Source organism: Brassica napus, chromosome A6 (genome assembly GCF_020379485.1).
Source record: "Brassica napus cultivar Da-Ae chromosome A6, Da-Ae, whole genome shotgun sequence".
Classification (NCBI taxonomy): domain Eukaryota; kingdom Viridiplantae; phylum Streptophyta; class Magnoliopsida; order Brassicales; family Brassicaceae; genus Brassica; species Brassica napus.
In genome coordinates, this window is record NC_063439.1 from 24,352,788 (window position 1) to 24,373,696 (window position 20,909).

At 36.0% G+C, this 20,909-nt stretch overlaps 2 protein-coding genes across 3 annotated transcripts; both read right to left on the reverse strand.

Annotated features, from left to right (window-relative positions):
• Nucleotides 1-7,304: 7,304 nt before the first annotated feature.
• LOC106349150 (transcription factor MYB30) lies at nt 7,305-9,172 on the reverse strand. The gene is made up of 3 exons (XM_013789067.3): nt 8,774-9,172; nt 8,292-8,421; nt 7,305-8,172 (listed from the first exon to the last, which is right to left on the reverse strand). The coding sequence occupies exons 1-3, from the start codon at nt 8,904-8,906 to the stop codon at nt 7,434-7,436; spliced, it is 1,002 nt and encodes a 333-aa protein (XP_013644521.2). The 5' UTR covers nt 8,907-9,172; the 3' UTR covers nt 7,305-7,433.
• A 2,995-nt stretch (nt 9,173-12,167) lies between these two features.
• On the reverse strand, nt 12,168-19,829 carry LOC125575940 (thyroid adenoma-associated protein homolog). 2 transcript variants are annotated; one of them, XM_048735333.1, is made up of 6 exons: nt 19,677-19,829; nt 18,652-19,587; nt 15,676-17,969; nt 15,325-15,593; nt 14,681-15,241; nt 12,168-14,604 (listed from the first exon to the last, which is right to left on the reverse strand). In XM_048735333.1, exons 2-6 carry the CDS (start codon nt 19,574-19,576, stop codon nt 12,375-12,377), a joined length of 6,279 nt encoding a protein of 2,092 aa, XP_048591290.1. In that variant the 5' UTR covers nt 19,577-19,587; nt 19,677-19,829; the 3' UTR covers nt 12,168-12,374. The 2 variants fall into 2 exon arrangements, with proteins under 2 accessions (XP_048591290.1, XP_048591291.1); XM_048735334.1 differs by having other exon boundaries at nt 15,676-17,961; nt 18,644-19,587.
• Between the last annotated feature and the right edge of the window lie 1,080 nt (nt 19,830-20,909).

Here is a 20,909-nt window from a genome sequence, read left to right on the forward strand (position 1 = left end):
GGATTTAAACAATATACAATGTTCTTATAGTCGGGTCACTTACTTTAAATAATAGAGTTAATAATCTAATAATCAGTGTTAAAAACCATTTCCCCATTTGGAAACTAATATGTCCACACAAGTCAGAAAAAAAAAAGATAAAACCTTCATGATCGAAAGTATTCAAACGCCTTACTAACCGTGCTTTGTGTTAGTAGTTTAGCACAAAGATTGATTCTGTTGTACTCTTATTTCGGTTTCCGTTGAAAAATACTTTACGCTATGCCATCAAATATTAGCAAATACTGGTGGTCTTAGATCTAAAAAGAGATTAGGATCTGACTGGAACTCCGTCTAGTTATCAAAAAAATGTTAAAAGAGGGTTAGTGGAGGCTGAATTTATATAAGTAAAGTAAAATTACAATATATTAATGGCAAAGACAAAAGTGGCTAGTGGAGTAATGATGGTTATTGATTTATTGATTTATGATAAGGAGAGTAGATAGAGATTTAAAGCAACGAGAGATTATGTTTCTCAACAACCCAACTCTCATTCCCCAGCTTCCATTAGTGATGTGTAATCTTTGACTACTCAACGGTCAATCTTATTTATTTATTTAGGAGGTACTAACCTCCTTGCGGCTAAACAATTTGTATAGGAAGTGCGAGTTTAAAAAATTGACTGCAGTTTTAATATTTTTGTAAGATAGTTGCATTAGGACCCTGTCTGAATGTTGATTCCATTAAGAATGAAAAGAAACCCTGATTTTTGAGTTTCTGTGAAGGAACCTCTTTCTTTCTTCAAATTTTGACGAATGTGTTTTCACTATTTGGCAAATGTTAGAAATTCCACTTGTTCTTAAATTAGTTTTCAAAAGTTAAAAATAAGACAGACAGTTTAGCCATTAGAAGATTAGCACCTTGACCTGATCTAGGTCGCATGTGGGGTGTTACCAATTCACTCTCAAGATACATTGAAAAAATACTTCAAAATTTTTCTAACCTTTTTTTTTGTAAATTTTTTTTCTAACCTTTTAAAATTAAGAATTAAAGCACATCACATGATGCAGTTGTTCTCTAAACATTCACCTAAATATTTTCGAGAAGTTTTTGACTTGAGCGTCCGAATATCCTTATAAGGCATACTTTGCCTCTAGTGTCCCGAGCCATCATGGATGTTTTCTCAGTGGTGCATGAACAATATTTGTTACTATATTTTTGTCATATTAATTGGATCTGGTACTGCAAGCATTTTACTTACTTATATGAGTTTGATAGATTTTGTTTCTGAAATCTTTCATTTATATGATGCAAGCTCCTCAAATGTTTTGTTTTCTTGATCATGTTTTTTTATCAAGTTCATGTTTTTTTATATTTATCTATTGAGGAATTGAGTTACGTATAGATAACCAGAAGCTTTTTGAATAATCATTTCTATATTTAAAAAGTATTATCTCTATATATTTGCATTAACTAATAGCCACATCTTTAAATTATGTCCTCTTCGTAGTTTCATTTACGTTATTTAATTATTAATGCAAACATATTATTTTTATGATAGATTCTTAGAATTTAGATTTGATCATGATTCATGAGAACGATGGAATAGAAGAAAAAACAAATAAGCTAAACAGAGTCACGAGTCATGGATACGAAGAGTACAATTAAATTTGGATAAACTCCAAAACATTACAAAAACATTTGGAATATTTTTTTTATTTTTCGATTTGACGTAGCTTGGAATTAATTACAAGACTGGAATCTAAATAATTTAACTTTCTAATGAATGAGCGAGAAAGAAAGGCAACTTGTCAACCTCTAATCCTCCTCTGCATATTATATAATTAGGGTTTTGGACCACGCACGGCACTAGTAAGAATCAATATTCAGAACGATGTTCATTATACCCCAATACTCATAAATATGTTGATGATGATGAATGTCATATTTTTTCTCCATCAAGCTAACACCTATTAAGAACTAAAATTAACCAGTTAGAAAAGAAAACCACCCATGTTATTTTTTTTTGAACATAAAACCACCCATGTTATTGTGGTCATATTGTAGAGAATTCAGCTTTTTGCGAAAGTTAGAACATCAGTCTTTCCGTGATTTCAATCATGGTTTTAAATTTTGAAACCATCCTTTGAAAAAATGCCACAAATATATTAATAGATTATAATTAATAAACTTCAAAATAGACAAATTAGAAATAAAATTTTGTTAATATCTAAACTAATAAATTTTACAAAATTAATTTAGAATATATTAAGTACAATCAACATTTTTTTATTTCAAAGTTTTTTTATTAATACATATAAGATTACAAAGATATATTATTTATTATGTATATAAAGGGCCAAATTTGAATAAAAATGCTTTAAGCCACCAAAATATTAGGGAAGAGACTATTCACACATGTGAACAAAAAAAAAATCCATGCTAAGAATTTATAAATGTTGTTCAATCCATTAATGAACAAAATAGTGAACCTTGTAACAATACAAAACTTAATTTTTAGATTTATGGGGAAATTTCATTTTTACAAATTTTTTTTTGGTATTATAATTTATGTTTACCTTCATGAAAAAGATATTTTCACAAATACCTTATTCATTAAAGAGTCAAAAGAAAATACATTTACTTTATGGGTATATAAATATAAATAAATAGTAAAATAAAATAAAATACAATAATTTTATATGGTTTTCAACTTATACGTTCTCAAATTCAAACTTTTATATAAAGAATTTGAAAATATTTTTTTCTTCAAATTTTAATTTTGAAATTTGAAATTATTTTTGAAACTATTTTAAATTTTTTTAGATATTTATATATATATTTATTAAAATTCTACACCTCACATTGCAATACTTCACTTCTCGAATCTAAACTTTAAGTCTGTATTAATTAATCTATGGTTATAAATGTGTCTATTTACCTTTTTAAAATAAAAATAAATATGGTTAAAATAGACATGAAAAATGATATTAGGAATGTGGTGATTTTGACAATTTCTCTGGATTTATCCAAAATAGGTGGGAGTGAGTCTTGGGATCATCCAACACTCCTCTGCCATTTGACTAAAATCATCAAAAACTAAACTTTCCACTTTGTTTAGATTTCAAGTCTTAAACGCATCTTGGTTAAATTTATTTTCGTGCCTCTTGTTATTGCTTCACTTGGCTTTCGTCATTAACTTGACTTGTATCCACTTACTTCTGCTTCTAATATATACATGATGTCCATTTTAAATAGGATGTACAAAAGCATTCTAATGTTTGATGTTTGGGGAATGTCTGTGTTTATCACATTGTTGATATCATTATCCATGTTTATTTTCACTAAATAGATATTTTCAAAAATATATTTTTATTAAGAGGTAAAAAAACTCTTATATCATTTATATATATATAATAAATAATTATTTAAATAAATAAATAATAAAATAAAATAATAAAATAATAATTTTTATAGTTTTCAAAATTTGCCTTTTTAAATTCAAACTTTTGATAAAAATTTTTTTGAATTTTCTTTCTCGGTTCTTTTTCAAATTCAAAAATTCTTATTGAAACTTTTTTTTTTAATTATTTTTAAATATTTATTAAAATCTAAATTTTATATTCCAAAAATCCTATTCCACCTCTCGATTCTAAACTTTAAATTTTGATTATTTAACTATAAGATTATAAGTGTTTTTCAAAGTGACGGTAAAAATGATTAAGATAAACATGAAAAATTGTATTAGGAATATGATATTTTAGACAATTTTCTATTTTGAATCAAATTAATATCAGTACCAAAATGTTAGTAATCGGTATTGGGAGTTAAACCACCGCCTACCTTCTTAAGAGATCTTGTCCCTCAAGCTTGTTGTTTTCTCCACCAGCAGAGATCTACAGTCTCCTCCGCTTTTTGCCTCTGGATTGGTCGATTACGGATTTCTCTTATTTTTGTGATGGTCGGGGACGGGACGCCTAACTGCCTCCGCATGTTATTCGGTCAAGTATCCTCCGAGATTATCTCCGTTGCTCGCTTCTTCCTTGACTATTTTTCTTGGAGGTTCGTGAATTAGCTCAGTCGGTACTGGTTGCTAAGTGTTAACGGCTTTTCTACTCCTTTAGCTTTAGTCTAAGTTCTTGGATTGAGATTAATCAGACTTAAGTATTGTGTTTAAGAATATTTTTATCTGTTTGGGGGATTTTTAGATAGTCCTTTACTATTTGTAGCAGATTTTAATTCAGGTTTACTTGTATCACAATGCCATTTTATGAAATGAATTTAGAATTTGACAAAAAAAAATGTTAGTAACCTGTTTTGGTTGTATAAGAGAATTAGTATTTTTTGTGCCCCGAGTTCAAATAACATTTAATACAGAACAATACCTTTCAGATAAAAATATTTAAAAGCTGACTTCAGAACTAAGAGAAATTGTGGACCCTATATCCTAAACTGAAATATTTTTTTTTTTGATCAAACAACTACTTCATTCATAATAAAAGGTTTTACATTCCATGGGAGGAGGAAGAGTTTAGCAATAGAATGACTGATTTTGCCACATAATCAGCCAAAACATTATTCAACCTTGGAACATACTCAAAAGAAACAGCAATAAAAGTAGACCTAAAGTGGTAGATGTCAAACAAAATCCCATATAGCGCCGGCGTAGAGCTTCCTTTCTTCAGCATCTTAACGAGAGAGAGGGATTCAGACCGGATCAATAGAGCTTTTACATTTGACGTAGCGGCATACATAACCGTCGAACGGATGGCGAGGGCCTCAACCATTAGCGCCGTGGAAACAGAGCGATGTGAGTCGCTAAAGAAGTCCAGCTTTGGGACATGTCTTGGACCTGAAAAAACACATCCAACGCCACAATTACGAGTACTAACTTTCCAGGCTGCATCGACGTTGCATATGATCACGTCGGGTGAGGGAGATAACTTAAACTGAAATATTTAAAAGCTAACTTCGAATATGTAAGAGACTATACGGAGCTTCAACTGTTACAAAAATAATAATATTAATTCTGTATCACTTATATAGATTGAATTAAGTTAACTGTGTGATATGCACTTTTCCAATGATCCATAAGATATTTAGAACTAAACTCTCTTGACAAATATATGGAGTTGGCAAATAACATATTGTACACCTTATATATGGGATGTTCTTAATTAACTTTAGGTAGTCAATCAACATTTTAGCGTCTAGTTTAATTTAGGCACTCTGTTACTAAATAATTAATATCTCAGTCGTGAGAAAGCAAGAAAGATCACTACGCTAAATAGAAGCAAGAGGTTGGGCTTTGAGACCTCATGCATGAACGCACATGATTCTTCAGTTCCTTTTAACACTTTTTCTTCTTATTGGGTTTAAAGTCTAACACGGGCCTAAGACCAAGCTCACCAACTATTCACAATTCACACACACACACACACAGACTTGCTTTTTTTTGGTCGAAACACAGACTTGCTTATGTGTTATTTTATTTTACCAACTTATAATGATCCAAAAGAATGTTTTTATGTTTGAAATTTTATTTATAGATGTAGTGTTTGAACCGTTTGCAAGAACTAAACTACCTGATAGAAAAAACACTAATACATTGCGCGGTCTACACTGAACTTTAATTGTGTATCTTAAGAATGCAAATTAGTCGGGTCTTAGAGATGAGTTTTTATGTCCTCAAAAAGATTTGCAGAATTTTTTTCGAAGTGACTGAATTCAACCAAAAACCCGTTTGCGAAAACCTAACCATCATACTTTTGCTTAATGGCAAATAGTCATAAACATCTCAGATTACGCAGTGGAACGCGCCGTTCCAGACCCAACGGACGTGTACATATGATATACCTATTTTCTTTTCTCTTCCAAATATGTGTTTGTTTTCTAACCATCTATATATTTATCAGCATATTGAACTAAGTGTTCCAAAGTTTCTGTACATGTTTGCTAACTATTCAAAAAATTTACCATGCACCTTGAATTTGAACTGGATGCGAGCTATTTTTTGGTTACAATCAATCATATACGCACATACTATTATATGTAATTTTTATATATAATGCACAAGCAAAATACTGGTGAACCAGGTATATATTTATGCTTGCTGTTTTAATTTTAAATCAACAAAAGATAAAATAAAACGGCTGATGAGAATTAAATCAAAAGCCAAGAAGTTGCATACGGTTCTTGCCGTACATTAGCTTTACAGCAAAGGAGCTGCTGCTTCTTGTGCCTCTATATGATTTTCACTATTTCTTGTTTGGATCAAAAATTTCATGATAAATTTTCTCTATACGAGATTAGTGGGACAAATACAATGTATTAACTTAAAAAATTACAATGTATAAACTTATGTCATATTAATTCATTTGGAAATAGTCGGTTAGGCTGATTGAACCATAATCCAACAAACAATAACACTAGCTCAATTTAATCTCCGGTTCAATTTTTGTTAAACATGATTCCACTGTTTTTTTACCGTCGAACGACCACGACCGTAAAACCAAAGGAGATGGTAAATTAACGGTGAAATTGACTTCTGTAGAACTTAACTTAGTAACTATGTGGTGTAGGACCGTAGGTAAGTCACAAGTTACAACACATAACTCACAAGGTCACACAAGATTGAAAGTCAAACTTTAATTCTTCATCACTTTCAATCCATCCCGTTTTAAAATACTTTTATAGCTTGTCGGCCCCATTTATTTCAAGCAATAAATATATCATTTAATTTTCTTTACTAGTAGTACTATTTTCTTTATCAATAGGTGTATCAAATTCACCAATAGTAAGCCTGTCTTTAAATCTACGTTTTTATTTTGATGAGCGGCGCCATTTGACACTCTAAACCAAGTGTAGTGTACTTTTCTGCTAATAAAAGGGCAAGTTGGAACTTGCAAGTATTGATTGTTTACTAGTAATCGTTTTATTATTCTATAGGAATAGTTCTTATCTACTCACTACACATAGAGCGCATCTTATACTGAATTAGCTTACTAATCCCGATATTAGTAAACAATTTAACAAGTTGGTAAGTTTTTTTTTTGTCATTTCAGTTTAGGTATATAAATATATTGGCGTTTATACATACAATTTGGACATTTCAAAGACTCAAATATAACATAGTAAAAACAATGATTCAATTATAACATTTAGTAAACTGAAAATATAGATATGGAATTTTACGCCAATACTAAAACATTGGGTGAGCAATATTTTACCCCTTTGGAATTCATAAGGCCATTTGTAAAACAACATATCCCCCCCCCCCCCCCCCCCCCCACCCCCCATAATTAACTGTAATTTCCGAGGGAAAATAAATAAAATTATTAATATTAGCCCAGGTTATCTAAGCTAGTTAATTCGGAAAGCCAAAAATAAACAAATTATACAAAGAAAAAGAGATGATGATCCTAAAATTAGAACCATCTGATTAGGCAAATTCTTCAGAAGAAATAAGGGTTTTCATCCAACACAATATCACCAATCGGTCCACCAGAATCCTCAAACAGCCACTTTTCAAACAAAGACCATTGACTTTGGTTACTGCATCCAGTTATGTCTGGTTTGGTCTCATGATCCGGTGATACTCCAGCCTGATGATATGATGAGTCACAATCTTTCAAGTGATCAAACCCCGAAAATGACTGGAATGCCCCTGCACAGTCCTCGACATCACTCTTGATCACATCTTTTGTCTCAGAATCTGGAGAAACCATTAAATCTGAAGAGTTCGGAATCTTCGGAGAGTTCTTCACCCACCCTTTGAGCAATTTTGCTATATTCTCGGTGCTCGAGGCATAAGCGGTAGATGTTTCTTGCGTCCTAAGAAACCTGCAAGCTGAGGAAGTAGAACGTCTTGATTCAGCAGAAGAAGATGTTGTGGCCGTGGTGGCAAATGTAGAGGTAATGATTGGCGCCACAGCAGGAGACAAAGCTTCAGAGAGAGCCTTCTTCGCCAAGTGAATATCAGTTTGAAGCCTTCTTTCCCATTGGCCTCTTGAGATGTTTGAGTTGGAGTTAGCAGAAGAAGACGATGGAGAAGAAGAGAGGTCTCTTGATTGATCAAAATCTTGATGAGAATCTTGATTGGCTTTGTTGAGTTTCTTCTTCAAATGAGTGTTCCAATAGTTCTTAATGTCATTATCGGTCCTTTGTGGAAGATATGATGCAATTGCAGCCCATCTACACCAAATATTAAATGCCCTCTATTATTTTTTTTCCTTCGTTTAAACTCAAAAAATTTGCGGAAAACAAAATTAGAGAAATCATCTTTTGATTTAGGAGTGAATAATTAAATTTACCTATTGCCTAATAGGGCTTGGAGATGGACAATCATCTTTTCTTCATGTTCTGTGAAGTTGCCTCTTTTGATTCCTGGCCTTAAATAGTTTGTCCATCTAAGCCTACAACTCTTGCTGCATCTAAGCAATCCTAAATTTCCAAGAAAAAATGTTCATAAAGGTTAAACAATGTTTAAAACCAATGAGTAGAGACTTGACCTTTACATACATATATATATATATAACAAGAACAAGAGCTCATGCATTAAAGCTCGATCTTAAATTCATTAACCAAAACGGCAAAACCCTAGCTAATTTATTCCAAATATGGTTTTGGTTACGATTATTTCACAATCAAACCCATTTGGAGAACAGTGTATAGTTAACCAAATTTAATCCATACCCATTTTAGTTCCTTGTCTACATATATACATATAAACCTTGAGAGATGATTTAATATCTATGTAAATAACGAAAGAGATGATGAATGAAGATTGGCATACCAGTATTGGTCGGAACGGCTCTCCAATTACCAGGACCATGTTCTTGGATGTAAGTAACTAAAATGATATCTTCTTCAGGAGTCCATGGCCCTTTCTTCACTCCTCCTTTGTCACAACAAGGAGGTCTCACCATTATCTTGAGCTCTCTTAATCTAATTAATAATCACTCCCTTTAAACTTTTTCCCTCTCTTAGTTTCCGACTACAACAACTCTTTGCCAAGAAAATAGAAGAAAATTGGAATAACTTTACTTGTTGATAAGTCACAGTACTCTTAAGCTCACTAATTAGTACTCTTGACTTTGGATGTATCTAATGGTTAAGCTTGGCGACAAAGGTCTATGTCCACCTTCTTCTTCTATGTATATATAAATAGAAAGAGAGAGTGCTGACCCCTCTTTGGTCTCTCAAAATTGAGTATTTAATCTAATAAATATAAAATAAATTAAAATAAAATGTGTAAAGCATTAACTACAAAAGTGGAGGTAAAGCCTCCAAAGTCAGCTGTGTAGCGAAAGTAAAAGTCTCTACCCTCCACACAAAACCGCGTGGCATTCAATGTGGGCTTGCTCCTTTCAAAAACCCTAATATCAAAAAAAATATTATTATTTGGGTTATGTTATTTAAAATAACGGGAACATGCATGATAATGATATGTGAGATGATATCTCCCTCTCTAGCTTTTGATTTATTGCTATGATAATTTTAAGAATTGAATAGTGGCTATTGCATTTATGTGTAATGCATAGGCTTTGTTAATAATAGAAATTGACGAAAGGGTCTTTTGACGAACGAGATTTTCTCTGCGTCATGATTTGCTGTTTCGGTGTTCCATGAAATGAATTGATATTCTTTTAAAAAAGAATTTTTTTTGCTGTTTCGGATAGAACCAGTGGGTCTTTGGCGTTTGTCAAATTACATGATGGTCTACGTCATGACTTCTCTATATATAATGTTTGTATATCCATGATAATATATCAAAATATGATTTTGTATGTTTTATTCGGGTATGGTTCGCGATTGGTATTAGTGGACCACATCTGGATTTTTGGTAAACATAGTTTTAGATGAAATTAATTGTACGTTACATATGTCGTTATCGTAGGTGGTGTAAAGAGATTAATTAGAGATATTAGTATGAGAATTTGGCATAAGATAATGGAGATTTCTGGATTTGATAGACACAAGTCATACAACCATATCTATTTATGTGAACATGTGTATGTATGTATATATGTCAACAAATAGTTAAAAAGATGAGATCAATTTGATTTTCACGAGGCCGGAAGAAAAGGAAGAAGAAGAGACACGGGACTCCTTCAATTTCGTCTCTTTTGTCAATGCATGTTGTGCTATGTCTATTTATTTTACGCAGGTAGGTTTTCTTTTTTAATAACAAGTGTGAAATTTCATTTTGTCTTTTTACCGATTATGTACGATTATAAAACTTTTTTTTTATTGTGTTAACAGGCTGTTTATCAACCATTTAGATTTAAATTGCATAGTTGCGTTATCAACTCAAAGACGTCAATACATGCATTAAAACCAAAAAAAACAACTCATATAACACGAATCCAACTTTCTTTTAAAGTAATACGAATTTTCGACGGCCATAGAAACGGGAGATATGTACTTTATATGATATATTGTAGATTTGATATTTTTACTATATATCTCACATAACGCATTAAAAGTGTAGGGATGAATCATAATAAGCATGGAGGTGGAATATCAGAGGCATAATATTCTTATAAATGCATATATATGTTTTGCTATTATTAAATGACGACTCAATAACATGGAATGCATGTGTGATGTATGGATGGTGCTTGTGATGTAGGGACGGGCAAAGCACATTTTCCAGCGTAAATACCTATTTTAATTATTAGATAGATAAAATAAATAAAAAGAGAGAAAATTATAATTTATAAGCATAAAAATAAATATTAGGTATCTATACTATTATTTGCCAATATTAAAAACAGAAAACTAAAATAATATTTGCAATGAAGAGAAATAAAAGCACTGCAAGCGCACATGCAGTAATACATAAGAACAAATGCATAGTTCAGTCGATATTTATTATCAGCAAGTGACAGTGCATGCGATCGGTACCATTTTCCTTTTAACCAAAACGAATCGAGAACCGCACTTAACCGGTTGTTAGGTTTGGTTATCAAGTTGTTAAACTACCGAGTTAAGGCTATTGAATGTTTGGGCCTGGTGATCAAATAACGGGCCTTATTTTATAAACTGGGACCCATTAATTGAAGTCATCTTCTCAGTTATTCCGGCCATCTGGTCAAGTCTTAATGGTATCAAGAAGACTAGCCGTTGGCACGTCAAGTATATACCCTTATCTGCCAATTTGATTGTTAGTGTAGTGCCATTCAAAAAAAGTTAAAGGGTATATATAAAAAGTAACAATATAATTTTAAAGTTAATAATTTTATTTAAATATTTTTTTTCTTTTTAAATGATAGGATATAAATTTAGAAATATAATGAAAATTTAAAGTTTTAAATTCTAATTTATATTTTTTTATAACGATTTTTTTAAAACTCGGACAATCTTTAATTCGTTATGCCAACAGATGCTTTTACACGACTCAGAAAATTGTTATTCTTCTTATTAATTTTGAGTACATAGAAACAAAAAAAGAGTGAATAGAACAAACTTATAAATAGTAGTTATTATGAAGTATTAATGTTCAAAAATTCTTCTTAAATAGTTTATGCCGTTTAAACCGCCTTATTCATGCAGATTTTATGACTTCATTATGCATTATAACCATCGAAAATCCATCCACGGGAGTAGATTGTCTTGCACCTAAGACTAAGAGGATGAATGGCCTGATGAATAATGTTTGAGACTCATATGATAGAGACTTGAATAATTCTAAACTAGAGATAACATATACATTAAAAACAAAGATAAAATAACACACAATAAAGTGCGGCTAGGTTGGAAACATTGTTAAAGTGGGAGGAGATGAAAATGTAAATCATATAGTTTTTGCTTACACATTAATTCACCGTTTGGATACATACTAGTGGATGGTGACTACACTTTTGACTCAACGCATGTTAGCCTATCAAGCTTTTGTTTCCAAACTATGATTTATTAAACTTGAAAATATAAATTCTCGAAGACAGATGGTTGTTTTGGACACAGAACATCATCATCATTTTCCTGTACTGCTACAGTTGCATCTCTGATCTTGTCAATTGCTACAATCAGCAATGAAGTCAAAGAAAGTATTGAACCAGCCCTGGCATATGCATGTGCCACAACGTGTACTGTCTTTTCAGCAAGTAGTCTCACCACCGTCACAAGTCATACATAAAAAAAGAAAGGTACCTTTACATGACAAGCTTGTAATGCAAAGTCTCTTATATTTTACACGACAAGGTCATAAACCCTTAACATTCTGTAAAAGTCACATTGTTGAACTAGTATAGTCCAAGGGCATATAATATGTTGTAGAATCATTGTGGCGTAACCTCGTAGATAGCAAAAAGTATATTTTCAAAGTTTCCAAAACTATTGTTACAACAAAGCAGAAAGCGTGAGAGAGAGACACCAAAACATACCATTATCATCTATCTGAGAAGAAAATACGGATCAAAACCTTCCCAAACCTCTCCAACAAGAACACTAGACATATCCACCAAAGAATCATCCACCGACTTCTCATGTAATCCGACAACTACTCTGAACATGTTAGACACCAGAGGGTTCCTCAGAAACGGTTTCAAGGCTTCCCCGAGCTCAACCATATCAGCAAACATAGCTTTCTTGTCATTGCCATCAGTTGAGAATCTGAGAATACAGTTGGAGAAGACGTAGAGACCTAAGAGGTTACCATAGAGTGGCAAAAACACATCCTTGTGGTTCCCTACACCCCCTACCCAGCTCTCTCTTTGTTTCCCCACATGGTCTTTAGCAAAACAAAGCAGCTTATTGTGAAATTTACTCCTCCATTCCAGTAGCTGCCCATGGGGCAAGTCACTGTTCGCTAGCTTCTGCAGATGGTGGCAGCAAAACTGCAAGATGAGGAGCTTTTCTTCGTGGTGATTATCGATTTCCTTGTCGAAAACCCGTCTCACTAGATCAATACCTCCCTTCAGTGGTGCAGTGTAATCTGCAGTGCTGAAGACCCATCTCGAGAGATACAAGAAATACTCGTTCCAATGACCAAAGACAAAAGATAAATGGTCGAAGCTCAGTTCCAAGACTTTCTCAACTTGTGTAGGAACTTCCATGGCAGTGGAGAAGAAACACTTCTGGACATCCGTGGCGAGTTTTGACCTGATGATATCATCTTCGTCCTCCAGTAGTTTGATGCATGTGAACCACATCTCCAGAATCTGATACGCGTATACATCACAAGCGTTTTGAAACTTGCTTAGTGAGGGTGTTTGGTGATTTGAGACAAGAGGACCAATGAGCTTCGCTTGTTCTAATATACCAGATGCTATAATAGCCTCTGCAGATGCTTGGCGAACATTCACTTGCTCGGATGATGAGCTTTTCTCTTTGATCAAGTTAACAAAGTAGGAGACACAGTCAATTACACAGCTCCATCTTGGCTCCTCTTCCTTTTTGTCAAAGAACAAACTAGTGAGATGCTTCACACAAATCGCTAGGCAAGACATGAGTGTACCTCGAGTCTTAACATGTCTTGTCCTCTCATATAAAGAAGTCAGTCTACCCCAAAGATGAATCACCGAATCATAACTCAACGAACCAACATAAATGCCTTCATTGGATTCTTTTTTGAACATAAGAAGATTCCATTGGCAAAGAATCCTCAGAATGTAATTCTCACATCTATGATTCTTCTCCTTCTCCAAGAGATCCAATAACATCACCTGGAGTCCGTTACTCGCCCAATGCCAGATACTGCTCGTCTCTGAGAAACTGGAATCTTCTGCTTTCAGAAACTGCAGAAACCACTTCAGTGTTGCTAAACGAACTTCATATGACTGATCAGATAAACAACGGAGGAGCCTACCCTTAAGGTCAGGAAAATCTAACGCTTCAGGAACTTTCTGCAATAGCAAATTTGGTCTCTGAGTGATTTGGAACACTTCAGCTGCTTCATCAGATGGCTGAAACACGCAGCCGAAGTAAGATACAGCTGCCTGTTCCCTAAGCTCAGCGACTGTAGGGTCATAATAGGAGAAACCATAAGAAGCGTCTGCATCCAAGCAACTTGTAGATAAATCCAAATGCAACTTGTAAACGTCTCTTAGATTTTTCCATCCAATAGCTCGCATATGATCAAGCACTCTCAAGAACGATGTACTGATGATAGGGCAAGGGCACAGCAACGGAGAAGCCATCCATGTGCATTTTGCAAGGACATTGACCAGTTGTTCAATAATCTGATCCTTCTTGGAGTTATCAGTAAGGTCTCTACAGTTTGTATCTAGGAGATTACCAAGTTGCAACAAAACTCCGTGAAGATAATTGAAAGGCCCGCCTTGGACTTCATTAGAAGGCAATGTTGAGGCAACGCTGAGAAGAACGCTTTGCAGCTTCTCATTGGAAACGAGACCTACTAAAGCACGGGATGCCAAAACACGAACACGGAGATTGCTTTGAGTAGAGCATTTCATAATAAAGGGCATGAAAACGAATGGGTCCAGGTCATCTCCAGATTCACTTGCGATGGGTGAAGGCTTAAGCCTGGATAAGAGAATGAGGATGGGCCATAAACTCGGATGGACATGATTTGCGAGGTTTGAATCTGATTGACCAGATGTGTCGAGCATATCAGTCGCTGCCTTTAGTTCACCATATATGAAAGGGTGCAACAAGGGGTACCTTCAAGGAAACCACCACAATATTAACTAACTACAAAGATCTTTATTTCACACTGGGGAGGATCTAATAGACATACCTGTGAAAGAATTCAAGGCCAGTCAAGCCACGCCGAGCAGATCCACGTTTTTGAACATTAAGGAAACCAACCATCCTGCGGAGCAAAGCAGTGTATGCAAGTGTGGCGCTGTTTCTGACTTCCCAATATGGCGAAGAGAAGGATCTTATTGCAACAGTCATAGCCTCCGCAGAAAATCCCGAAGTATCAGTGCCCAAGTTTGTGTCGTTGAAAGCAGCTTTGAGAACATTGAACGCATGAACCGTTGGAACAACACCTTCATCACGGACCTTTGAGAGTTTTTCACTTGGATGCATATTAGAAGGATTGACCTCTTCATCCATATGTTTAGAACCTTTCTCTTCCGCGGGATCCATGAGAGGCTTCTCTGCAAGACCTATCAGCCACCTAAGCGCCTGTGGGAGAAGCTTCTTTGGTGAACCTTCTGGTTCTGAGAGAAACAGAGCGATGAATGCAGCGGGAATGCCTGCACTTCTTCGTAACAGATCGTCTACTGTTTGTCCTTTGGCCATAGTTCTTTCCATAAGTTGCTCCATCCAGGACTCTGTCAACCTACAAAGTCTATGAAAAGAAAAACACAACCACAATATATCAGAACATATAAAAACAAACTACATAGACCCACAAGAAGCTTAAAATCATACCTTGGGTCGTTAGAACATAGTAAACGGTGGCACAAAGCTGAAAACCCAGCTCTTGTCTTATCTATGGCACCATTGTGCTTCATTTTTAGAAGAACTTCTAAGAAGTGATCTCCAATCTTTTCAAGCTGCTTCAGGTCAAGCAGTGATTCAGAATTTCCTACAACGGAATCATCAGGGACTGCAGAAGCCAGATCACCATTTTCTAAAGGTGCAAGGCTGCTGGTAGGTAATGGAATTTTTCTTATGATGGTTCCTAAAAGAAGACTCACCTGAAGAAAGAAAACAGTTTAAGAAATATAAAAAATGTGATGTTAAAGTAAAGATAATTGTGAGAAGATGACAGAACAGTACCTCCTTCATGGCGAGCCAACAACCAACCATAACCACCTGTTCTGATTGTATTGTTTCTTGCACAGGTTTTGGATGTGTATCCTTTTGTTCCTTTGAGAGAACAGTAGTAGCAGCATCATCTTGAACATCTGACAAGAAACTATCGTCATCCACTATGTCATCCATATCCTCATCCAAGCACAAGGCATCTGCAGAAACCACCCATAGTGCTAATGTAGTTATCCGCGTCACCAATTTAAGAAGCTTTTCAAGTTCCTCTCTCATCTCTGACACGCTAGATAACACTGCGTTAGAGTTCCAATCCAATTCCTCGAAAGTATAGCGCAAAGCCAGTAACACCCCATGAACAAAACTGTTTCTGCACGCTTCGGAGAGATCACGCTCTCCCTCCTTCACACAAGTATCAAGCCAATGAATCAGTGATTTGATATACTCAATCACAGGATACTTGGGCTTGGAGTTCTGATGAAACCCATTCGTGCCTTCACGCTCTCTTTGACAACAAACAACATCGCTGGAAACCTTGACTATCCATCCAAGGTCCAATACGTACTTTCTAAAGATAAGCCTTAGAGTCAAAGAACCTGCATCGCTCTCTCTTACACGTGGACTGCAGACTAGATGTTTGGCCCAGGGGATAATGGTCTGAACCATGTCTTCACTTGAAACGCCGGTAAACGGAGTTGGGAAATGAAGCAATATACGGAAAGCGTTTTCCCTGAGCCGGTCCCAACTATCAACAATCGATCCCACCAACAGTAACGTTGAATCATGCGAAGTGACAATATCACAGTATGGGTAAAGATGCGAAGTGGAGTCCTTAGAAGGCACGATAGGCCAGACTTCCATCATGATTTGTATAAGTTCCGTCGCCATTATTTTCCTCCTGTATGGAGCAGAAGGGTAGCAAGACAAAGACAAAAACGAACTTAGCCACCTCATAAACTTGAACAGACTCTCTGCTCGTAAGACTGCATCCTCATCACCTTTTAAACATTTTTCATTGTTTCCGTTGGCTAGACGTGGCTGCCAGCTTCCTAGCTTATACTGCTTCTCCAGCGACGTACGAACTCGAGAAAAAAACTTCCTGAACAAACTGGTCCATTTCATTTGAAAACCTGTAGAAGATGACCTCATGTTCAAGGGAACAGCCTCCTTGATGAGGTATAGCTCGAAGGGGGACGGAAGACTAGCGGTCTTGGGGTTTAAGAAGAGTGTCTCTGCAGCATCCACACGAACGGACTCATCAACATGGGTCAATGCCATTTTTAGCCACTCAACGGGAACTTTCAACTCGATACCCTTGATTTTGACAAATGCAAATGCATCAGCGCTTCCTTTTTGTTCAATGTCTCCTTCAAGGAATGCAAGCGTACGACAAACTTTGAGCAGCGACACTAAAACAGCCACTTTCTGCTCAACTGTCAGTTCCATACTAATGCTACTCAACTCAGTGTAGACTAGCTTGGTCTCTTCCTCGCTCGGCCCAATTGATATCAAACCAAGCAAAGGAAATATACAATCCACATCCAGCTCTAGCAAAACTTGTACTGCATAAGTATTTAAATTAGACCTGAGTTTCGACATTCCAGAAGCAAGACCGTAAAGAAAAGGAGGCAAACAACGCTGTCGATAAACCGCGTATCCCCGTTCCACACCTTCACTCCCCCAGCATTCATCACGCAACATCTCAAGGAAACATTTTATAAACGATGTGACAGCACAGCAGACATCATCATCAACATACGCATTTGCCATCTCAAACAATAGGTTAGGACTCATATCCAGCAAAGTCTTCGCACCTAACCGCCTCGTCAAGGACGCTAACGGAATGTACCTCCCCTTACACCGTGTCCCCAAGCGAAGAAGATAATTGACAATCTTCAGCAGAGACTCCCTCACTTCCACTTTATCATACGTCTGGTGAACGGTGGTTTGAATGTCTAGCAAGAGGTCAAACATGAGATGGACTTGCTTGACCGTCTGGCTCAGAGGATCCTCCAAGTTGTTCCATATGATTTTGAGCACCCGGGAGACCTTGCTGTCCGGCATTGGATCATAATCTTCCGCCAGATCGTTTAACGTAGACATCTTGATCTGTTGCAAGCAGATCTGCATCACAGTTAGTGCGTGGAAGTTTAAATGGCTGTCAACAGGGTTCTCGCATAAATCACAAAGCTCAGGCAATATTCCATCGTACAGAATAGTTTGGTGATCACAATCAACAGAGGAAACAAGAACACCTCTAGAAACCGCTGTAAGAATGCCTCTGATCAAGCAGAGTCTACTCAAAGCTGGGTTTAAAAAAGCGCTTCAAGCCTTGAGGCGGTGAGGAAGGTCAAGCTCGCCTCAAAGCTATAGCGTCGCTTCAGACCGCCTCACCAACTTAAGGCGTAGCCTGAAAAAATACACGTAGGATTAGTGGTTAGTCATAGAATCATTCAGGTTCTTCCATTCTTTGTCATTATCCTAAATCATTAAAATTAAAAATTAATAAGTATTCATAAACAGAGCATAAAACAGAGAATTGATCCAATAAAGTCTTCAAAAAAAGAGAATCAAACCAACAAATCCTTAAAAGAAACTAAACATAAACCTAAGGCTTCATAGATTTAGAAACAAAAGATTTATAGAACCAGAAAAAAAAGAATATAGACTTGGATAAGATTCACGCTTGAAAATATCTATTCAAAAATGTAAAGACACGAAATAGTTTGAAGTGAATTGAAGTTTTGAAACCATAAAAAGAAAGTGAATATTATATGTTAATAACTTGTGATAGGAATCTTACCTTTAGTTGCATAAGCGATGAAGCGTGATGAGGCGTGAGGCGTGAAAGGCGGCTTGAGGCGAGGTTGAAGCAACGCTTACTCGAATTCGCCTCGCTTCATCTCCTCGAGGCGGTGACCCTCCCAACCAAGGTCGCCTCACGCCTTAGCGACGCCTTAGCACGCTTTTTTAAACCCAGACTCAAAGAAGAAAGGCTTCTGATCTCAGAACAAATGTCTCCACCAAATGGAATCTTACCAACAATATCATTAAACTCAACGACACCGCTCCAGCAAAACATACCTTGAGCTATAAACAACCCAACCTCCTCCTCCTCAAGACAAACCTGTAGAGCAGCACAGAAACTCACACCAGCAGCCACACAACAGTCTCTAGAAAAAGCCGCCGACTTCAAAATACTCATCTGAACAGCGAAAACCTTCTCCATAAAACTCGCATCCTCCCCAACCATGCCCTTAAACTTCAAAGGAAACCGCTGAAACAAGTAATAAGAACAAGACAAAGCCTCTTGGCACTGCTCCATAACAGTAGGAGGAGGCCTAGCACAAGCTTCAGTCTCTAACACAATACCGTTCAACCCGGAGACAACATCACGACCCACCAAAACGGCACAATCCTCAATTATATCAACCAAGTATCCTAACTTAGGCATTCCCATCACTGACAAAGCAACTCTAGACACACAGAAACGTTTCCCACCGTCTTCCAAACCGCCGTACTCATCACAAAGCTCTCTAAAACACGAACTAATCACCGAATGGAACTTACGTGTTTTAGCCAGAGCTGAGACGAGAGTCCTGTGAAGAGGCTGTGAGTTCTCCACGAAGAGAACCTCAAGGTAAAGCCTGATGGCTTCACGCACAAAAGCTGCCTCTTCGTTCTCGTGGGTCTTTGAGAGTACTTCGCCGAACGAGGCAACGACTCTCTTGGCGTGGTTAACTTGCGCGTAGGTTGAGTTCAGAGAGACCAACTCTTCGATGTCGGAGTAGAACTTGGGACAGCAGTGGGATAAACTAGATTGGCTTAAAGAAGTGGTGAAGGAGGTTGGGAACACGATGGCACTGTATGTGTAGCGGTGGCGATGCTGGAGAGCTCGCCACTTTGCAGACATTTTTCTACGAGCTGAGAGTGTAAAGAGGAGAAAAAGTTAGAACCTTTTTTTTTTTTTGCTAAAAGCAAAAAATAAAATAAAAATTGGAACTTTGTTGTACCCTTTGAAGCAGAGGACCAAGACGAGGTTTGGATGGAGGTCCTTCAATGGCGGCTCGGTGCTAAGAACAAAGTTTTGATTTTGAGAGGCAAAATCGAAAGACAGAGAGGTTTTAGGGCAAAACCTGAGTTGGAGATTCACTGTAAGGAATATTTTGAGAAGACAATCAAATAGGCCCAAAATAAGTTATGGGCTAATCCCTTAAGGCCCATTAATAATTTTTTGAATCTAACACAACGTATCTTAGATTTAGAATGTGAAGCTCTTCTTGTAAGATGAACAGATATGGACTTTTAGATGAACAGACAGAACAAGCTCTGCTTAGAACCGATGTATGCCATGTTTCCATTGCCTGGCTTATCACAATCGAAGTCCATAGTAGCGTATGAATTGTGTGTATAGTCATTTGGGTGTGTGTGAAGAACATGATGAATCCTAAAATTCATTCAGAAATGAGATTTATAAAAAAAAAAAAAAAAGACAACTATGATCAACTATGGAAAAATAGATGTTTTATTGATGATTTGATAACGAGTACAAAAAGGTGCTCGATAACAATGGAGCTTGAATATCAAGAGGATATAATTTAGCTATAATAGAATTTTGTTCTTAGTCATTGGCATATTGGTCAACCTTGTTCTTACTAACGTCTTTTAGCTACTTATCATATTTATTCATGTAACTAATACATCGGCGGAAAGAACATATATGTAATCTTTCATTTTGGCTCATAAAGGTTTTCGAGAAAAAAAGATTTGGGTGTGTGTTAACTTTACAGCAATGAGGAAAATATGAGGAAGTTTTAGTGTAAAGGGGTCGTGACAAAAACAGTTGCGACAATAACAGGTTAAAGGGAATGCATGTTCTAAAGGCATTCTATCTTTCTTGTGCAGTGTATCGTTATACCTTTAATTTATTTGGGTATCATCATTTCCTATAATCATTTTGGGGGGGGGGGGGGGGGGGGGGGGGGGGGGGGGGGGGGTGATCTAATTAAAAGTGGATTTTCAATACTCTGAACTGTGATCCGATGAGATATGACTTTTATTATGTGCGAATGAAGATAAAACGAGAAAAATAAACTTATGGTGAATTGGTGATCTTCAAGAACAATCAACATGTTTTGCATCCTTCCGAAAATAGTAAACTCGTTTTAAAATATGGGACTTACATGATCAAGCCACTGCTGATTTGTATTTAATTTGCATTTGATCAAGTCTTACAAATTAGTGAA